This window comes from Ranitomeya variabilis, chromosome 4 (assembly GCF_051348905.1).
Source record: "Ranitomeya variabilis isolate aRanVar5 chromosome 4, aRanVar5.hap1, whole genome shotgun sequence".
Lineage (NCBI taxonomy): Eukaryota > Metazoa > Chordata > Amphibia > Anura > Dendrobatidae > Ranitomeya > Ranitomeya variabilis.
The window spans coordinates 582,042,413-582,050,242 of record NC_135235.1 but is presented as its reverse complement, the minus strand read 5'-3'; the positions used below and the strand labels follow the sequence as shown (position 1 = coordinate 582,050,242).

The window sequence follows — 7,830 nt, the reverse complement described above, 5'->3', positions numbered from 1 at the left end:
AGTCTATGGGTCCGTGAAAAAATCAAGTTGCACTTGGATGACATCGGAGTACAATCTGATTTTCATGGACAATAAAGAAATTAGAAGGAGCAGAAACATTTTTGTTTCTCTCTCTCCACATACGAGATAGACTGATGGCATTCGGTGATCAAAATAATCATTACATGAGAAAAACGGACAGAATGAAGCCAACTCTCGTCCTACCATGGATCATTCTTCAATGTACTCACCACGTACTGAGAACACCCCACAATGCCTGCCATTACTGAGATGCTGTGATACAGCCCAGTTGTTCTGAAACTGTATGGCGCCCTCTAGTTGTTAGTGAGGCGCATGTCCGTTTTTACAGAAAAAAATTCTACAGCATTTAGAAGATCAATTAAATTAATTTGAGCAATATTTTGAACCCCTTTCCGCCATATAACATACCGATATGGCATCTCGGTCACCCATGTATTGAGGGGGCTTAGGAGCTGAGCCCGCAACATGATGGTGATGCACAGCCGACATCTTGTAATAGCAGGAGTGCGCTTCGATCGCTGCTGTTTAATCACTTAAATGCCACTGTGACAATCACGGAAAGCGATATTTAAATAGCGCCATCATTGATTGGTATCGCAGTATGTAGAACAAGTGATCAGACGATCGTAGGTTCAAGGCTCTTGAGGGGACTAAAAATTAAAGTAAAAAATGTAAAAAAAATAAAAAATTCTGGGAAAAACCCAAAAAAGTGTAACCTTTCCTTCCCCATTAAAAATAGATACATAAAAACATTTGGTATTTGTGCATCTGTAAAAATCTAGTATATCAAAATTGGTAAAAAAAAAAAAAAAAGAGTACAGAAAAAAATCAAGACATCAGAATTAATTTTTTTTTGCCAAAAAATGCAATAAGCGATCAAAACATTGAGTCTACACCGAAAGTCAATCAATAAGTATTGGCTCACTACTAAAAAAAAGACAAGCCCTCACTGCACTCATCAATGTAAAAAGGAAAATGTTACAGGGCTTGGAAAAATGGTAACACAATTTTCATCTCCTAATTTAAAAAAAACCTACACATTTCATTTAACCAGATTATTTTTCCCGCACAATGAATGTCGTCACAACCAAAAAAAAATAGTGTAATTATTATTATAATTCTTTATTTTTATTTTTCTGTTCTCCAGTACATTGAATGGTAAAATAAATGGTGTCCATTAAAACAAGCCCTCGTACGGTGATGTTGATAGGAAGAAAAAACAAAACACTTGAGGGGTCGGGGGGAAAGCGCAAAAAAATTAAAGCCTGGTCGGAAAGGGGTTAACTTTGGCATGGTCATTCAGGGCGAATCCCCTTTTACCATCAAAGCCTCAAAAGTGGAAGTGTACGTTAATGTGAAGAAGACCAATAGGGGCATGTAATATGTCTGGTGACAGTATATGGATTGCACATGGGAGTGGTACACACCTTCCACCTACTGCCCTTTTCGTTGGGAATGCCCCAATCACATGTTGATGAGTCACTCCAGAAATAATGAAGGGTCTGGTCTATATAACAATGCTGGGCTCACCAAACCTTGGAGCACAGAAGGTGAGTGCAGCCCAGAATGAGGGGGAGCAAAGGCTCTGAGTAATGGAGGGGTGGGCGCAGAGGAAGTGTGTGTAGGGGAGGGAGTGCAGTCCTTCTGTACAGTATGGAGTTTTGTCTTCCTCCGGTGATCGGGGTACTGTTTGGGGTCAGGGTTGGGTGCCTGCATTTACAATGACATCTGCTCTCTGCCCCAGGCTCTCCTGCCCCACCGTCACCTGAGATGAGGAGCAAATGACTGACAGCAACAAGATGACTTACTCCAGCACCGTCCAGGTAAGACGTAACCTACCAAACATGTTATCGAGCGTTTATAGAACCACAACACCCAGCATGCCCGTCAGAGCTGTTGTGACAATACATGCTGGAGACGTGCTTCGTAAGGTCTTGTCCTCACGTTGTGGTCAAAGTGCAGAGTACACATGGTATATGTCAGAGATCTGTGTATATACTGCTGTGGATTTCTCTCCATTTTAGTTGGCACTAATCCGTGTGCGGGAACAGATTCTGCACACACTCTGTGTCATCCGATCCCACAGCCATTCTTACACACCGTATATTTATCTGCAGATTACTGGCAGATTACGCTTTTTTGGTAATCTGTCGTTAATCTTAAAGGGAGAACTGTTAGTAACGTTTGCTTTAGGCTAGCGGGGTTAGTGCAGGATAAGGAAACCATTTCCATGAATACCTATTTCACTACTATCCGGTGCCACATTGCACAGAAATTTTCTTTATATGCACAGTAGGCTTGCAAGTGGCGGTATGATCTCACTGCACCTCCACCTTTTTGCTTCTTCCTGTCAATGGCGCTCTCTTGATAGGCAGGGGGATCTAAGACGTCCCCTCCACTCTTCACTGTTAATTCGGTCAGGTGCAGACGACCGTGTATTCTCTCATCCTAGAAAATCTGGTCGACATATGCTAATCAAACTGTGATCGGAGCGTGATCTGATTTTCTTGGATGAGAGAGGATGGAGAAAAAAAATTCTCCATTGTGACAGTCTGTGGAAATCATACTGCACTCAACTGTCATCTGAGTGCAGTCTGATGTTTTCCATGGCCTCATTGACTTGCATGGCCGAGTGCGAATATCAGATCAAACTTGCGCACACTGTAATTACTTTCTTCGGACCGGCGCTGTCCGTGGAAAAAAATCTGTCATTTGAGCAACCCCATAGCATAATATTGGTCTGGGTACAAGCCTGTTTTTTGTTGGATCACACTCTGGGTGAAAATAAGGTCGTCTGCACCTGTCCTTAAGCAGAAGACAGCAGCGCTGGCAGGGAGAAGCTAAGTGGAGCCAATGACCACGCATACACCTATCTGTGACTAAAATAAAAATGTATGCCCAATAGGGCAACCGGATAGTGGTGAAAGAGGGCAGTGTAAACCATTTTTATGAATTCCTATCTTGCACTACATCTACTAGCTTAAAGCTGTGTTCCCATCTCCAAGACCCTATCCCAATATGTATTAGGCGTAATATTAATATTAGCAAATACCTCCAATTAGAAATGTAGTATAGTTCTTCTGATTCGCTATGTCTCTTTCCTCATGTGCAGGCATTGCAGGACCTTAGGCATCCATGGTTACGACCACTAGCAACCAACTAACTGTCACTATACCATGGATACCTAAGGTCCTGCAATGCCTGCACATGAGGAAAGAGACATAGCGAATCAGAAGAACTATACTACATTTCTAATTGGAGGTATTTGCTAATATTAATATTACACCTACTACATATTGGGATAGGATCTTGGAGATGGGAATACCCCTTTAAGGCAAATGTTACTGATAGATTTGCTTTAAGCATGAACCTTACATGTTAATGTGAATGGAGACCTCCTGACCCTTCCCCTACAGGTGATATGGGGGAAGATAAGGATCGGCTAAACTCCCAATGTTTTATTCTCTACAGATTAGCCGGCACCAGGGCTGTATGGCAGCGGTTTTCTCTGCTGTTCCTGTTCAAAACACACGAGACGAACTTTCATGTGTTTGGGGGTAGTCGAGTACGATGGCTGCCAATTGACACAGCCTTTGATAAATTGGTATTGCACATGTAACTTTAGGTGTGTGACCACCTAAGACATCAGATTGTCAGTAGATCTCGCCAATATTAGCTGGACCTGCCTATGGTCTACACTCATCGTAGATATGAGATGTATTGGTAGAGGACAATCTAAACCGTCCGACTGCTGCCTCCTGTCAGCTGTGTGGGCAGTATAAAGAGGTGCTCCACTTTTATATTGTAATACTCTACAGGTTTGCTCCTTTAAAAAATACCAATATCTGCCATACATACGGGGGCTGCCTCCCTGCTGGCAACTATGTTGTCCTGCAGCAGCAGTCGGTGTCAGTAAGGTCAGAGTCGCACATCTGTATTTGGCTGCCCAGTGCAGACCACGATGCACAGACGGGCCGCAGGTCTCCTAAGCTGGAGAGAGGGTCAAGGTTGGGTCATTTAGTCTTGCTGGGAATCAATTTCTCATCTTCTAAACCGTCCACACGATCATAAAGGTGATAGAGCGGTCTTTTTTGGGGGGGCTTTTTAAATCTGCAATGCAAAGGCCAAATCACAACTATCTCCACTGGTCCCGTGGGAATGTACCCTAAGGGATCCGACGTCAGTCGGGAATTATGGAGATTTGCATGGGATGTAAACCCAAATGATGATGATTTTTTTTTATATATATTTTTTTTGTATAAAGTGACTGATTAATTAAATAATGGATTTTTTAAATATTTTTTTTAATAAAGTGACTGATTAAATGATGATTTTTAAAATATTTTTTTATAAAGTGACTGATTAAATAAATGATATTTTTTATAAAGGGACTAATTGATTTAAAAAAAAATTGTAAAGTGACTAAATGATTTTTATAATTTTTTTTATAAAGTGACTGATTAATTAAATGATAGATGTTTAATTTCTATACTGTCTATACACATAGAACATATTAGCATGCTCCCCTAAATATGGTAACTTTATTAGATAGCTTCTATGGGGTCTATTTTAATAATCCAAACAATACAAGGGTCTCTTTCTTGACTCTGTTACATGGGCAAAGGTCAATCACATTTACAAGAAAATCTTTATTAGGGTATGTGTCCACGTTCAGGATTGCATCAGGATTTGGTCAGGATTTTCCATCAGTATTTGTAAGCCAAAACCAGGAGTGGAACAAATAGAGGAAAAGTATAATAGAAACATATGCACCACTTCTGCATTTATCACCCACTCCTGGTTTTGACTTACAAATACTGATGAAAAATCCTGACCAAATCCTGATGCAATCCTGAACGTGGACACATACCCTTAGGGTATGTTTCCACGTTAAGGCTACGCGGCGGTATCGCCGCAGCGGCGAAGCCGCTCGGCGCTAAGCCCCGCCCCCTTAATGGGACGCGATGGTGCCGGATGTGTACAGTACACATCCGGGATCATCGCACCCCTCGCCATAGGGCCCTGTGATATGCCTTGCGGGGACGCTGTGTCCCCGCAAGGTGTACGGACATGCTGCGTTCTGAAAAGACGCGCAGCATGTCCGGAGTCGCAGGGCCTCCGCGTGCGGGTTTCCACGCATAGTGGAGACGGGATTTCATAAAATCCCCTCCACTATGCTGGAACATCTGGACGCTGCTTGTTTGACGCTGCAGCGTCAAACAAGCAGCGTTTACGTACCGTGGAAACATACCCTTAGGCTTTATTCACACATCAGTATTTTTGTGCCAAAACCAGGAGTGTCTCCAAAACACAGAACAGGTGTCCATCTGTCAATTCTAGTGTTTCCAGGTCCACTCCTGGTTTTGGCTTACGCATACTGATGCCAGCTACTGTTATATAAAAGAGCGCTAAATAAAAAAAAATATATATATATCCTTAAGGCCTCATTCACATAACTTCTTCATTATCTTAGGGAAGCCAGGTAGTTTTTACCATGGTGTAAGCTGGGGCATTTGCAACAGACATGTAATCCACCACCTCTGCTGTAAATACTGTCATGAATGAATGATGGATCATTTTGGGGGGATTTTGAAGCTAACGCTTTGTTGCTTTCTTCCTCTTAGGTTGTGGCAAGTTTATTTCTTGTAAGCATAGCAGCAGCAAACAGGTCAACTCCCACCTACGAGTGGACTGATCAAACAGGCGAGACTCTTACGTGTCAGAAGTGCCCACCGGGGACCTATGTGGACCTCCATTGCTCCTCTAAAACAGACACTGTATGTAAAGAGTGCCCAGATGAGCATTATGCCCAGTATTGGAATTACCTGGACAAATGCCGATTCTGCAATGTCATCTGTCAGGAAGGAGAACAAGTAAAACACGAGTGTAATTCCACGCACAACAGGGTGTGCGAGTGCCAGCCTGGCTACCACCGCAGTGGCCACTACTGTGTCAAAGATCTACGTTGCAACATTGATGAAAACCAGCAAGAGGAAGGTAAGTGATGGATAAGTAACGGAAAAAAAGAGTTCTTGGTAGGGGCTCATTCACACGGCCAATATTAACATACAAGTGCTGTGTTTTTCAAAGATGGCACTCGTACCTGTTGTAGTCTATGGGGCAATTCCCATATCCGTGATTGTCCTCTCTGTCTGTGGAAAATCGCTGGGACATGTCCGATCTTGATCTGATGGTCGAATCAAAACTGGAAATGCAAGTCAATGGGTCCATGAAAAAAATCGAATTGCACTCGGATGACATCCGAGGGCAGTCCGATCTTCACAGACTGTCAGAATGGGGAAGGTGAAGAAACTTGCCCTATTCATAGAACTTCTCCAGACCCTATAGCGGCCATTTTTCTTTTTTGCTGTCTACTCATATTTTCGGCCTTTACTCTCCCTACAGATGATGAAGAATGCGACGAGCTCGTAATAGATTATATCGTGAGTCTGAACATTTCCAATAGCACCTACCGCAAACTGGAAAACAGCATTCTGCACAAACCGCACAAAGCAAAGAAGCCTGCGACCCAGAGAAGGGTTAGAAGTCTCTTAAAGGACTTAAAAAACCGGGACCAGAATCGCCCTCTGCTCCCACGACTTTTGAATATCTTGAAAAAAGCCAAAATTCCACATCTGGAAAAAAAGTTACATAATAGATTCACCCAGCAGGAAGATTTGTAAATTCTGAGTAACGACCATGGCCAGTTCCTTATATCTTGTAGGCTCAATCAGAGGTCCATGATTCACATACATGTTCTGTGTTTTCGTATTCAAAATTTGTATTGTTTTATAATACAATACACAACTAAAACAAACATATCAACAGGTTCAAACGAACACACCATATGGCATAGCAACTACTGAAATAGAGAATTGTTTAGTTACATGAAACTCCACTGTGTTTTCTAATGATAGAACATGTGCCCATTATAGTCTATGGGGCTGTTTACATATCTGTGTTTTTTTTTTCTGTGTACGGAGTGTTTGCATAAAAGAATAATCATACGTAGACGTGTGATTTTGATCTGTTTCAGGAATCAAAATCGCACATTCAAGTCTACGGATCATGGAAAACCTCAGACAGCACATGGATGCCATATGAATCCTGTGCGTTTTTTACTGCCAAATGGGTAGGATGGGATTGGAAAATTGTATTTATTTTTTTTTTGCTTATGAGAAAATTGAATGCCACACTGATTGTCATTCACTTTTGGTTTGTGTGCTTGTTTTTACAATCTCAGAATTATGTGTGTGCGTGAGTATGAACATTTATATATATTATACATATGTATATAAGTAAAAATCAGTTTATCTCATAAACAAAAAAACCTGAGGTCTCAATGAGCCGTGACTCTGTATCATTTCATCTTTGGAGGTCCATGGACATGGGATCATTGATACTTACATTTTGAAGAATTACTTTTTATAACTTTTGCAAAGTTTTTGAATTTTAGTTCTGTTGCATGGATGTTACCTCCGACCATTCATTAATTTATTATAAACCTCCCTTCTCCCATTGATATACATTAATGTCTTTGTTGTAAAATTGACTATTTTTCAGGAAAAAAAGATATTTTGTATAATTTTGTGTTTTGCTTTTTCTTATATTCAACAAAGCCCCCGCAATGGCTGCTACTTATATAGTTCATTTTGGTCCATAAATAGTATAACCGGAGGATTTAGCATTCTTACATTGACAGAGGTGGGCAAATCTGAGGTTTTAATAAAGCTACACAGAGTTATATGAGAGAAAAGTAAGTGAAAGCCATCATGGCTGACAATATATAGCACCCGGGAAAGCGACTAA

General features: G+C 41.3%; 1 protein-coding gene across 2 annotated transcripts; it reads left to right on the top strand.

Moving 5' to 3' along the window:
* Window positions 1–1,498: 1,498 nt before the first annotated feature.
* TNFRSF6B (TNF receptor superfamily member 6b) lies at window positions 1,499–7,224 on the top strand. 2 transcript variants are annotated; one of them, XM_077253006.1, is made up of 4 exons: window positions 1,499–1,571; window positions 1,766–1,844; window positions 5,646–6,018; window positions 6,427–7,224. In XM_077253006.1, the coding sequence occupies exons 2-4, from the start codon at window positions 1,803–1,805 to the stop codon at window positions 6,702–6,704; spliced, it is 693 nt and encodes a 230-aa protein (XP_077109121.1). In that variant the 5' UTR covers window positions 1,499–1,571; window positions 1,766–1,802; the 3' UTR covers window positions 6,705–7,224. The 2 variants fall into 2 exon arrangements, with proteins under 2 accessions (XP_077109121.1, XP_077109120.1); XM_077253005.1 differs by lacking the exon at window positions 1,499–1,571 and having other exon boundaries at window positions 1,641–1,844.
* The last annotated feature ends 606 nt before the right edge of the window (window positions 7,225–7,830 follow it).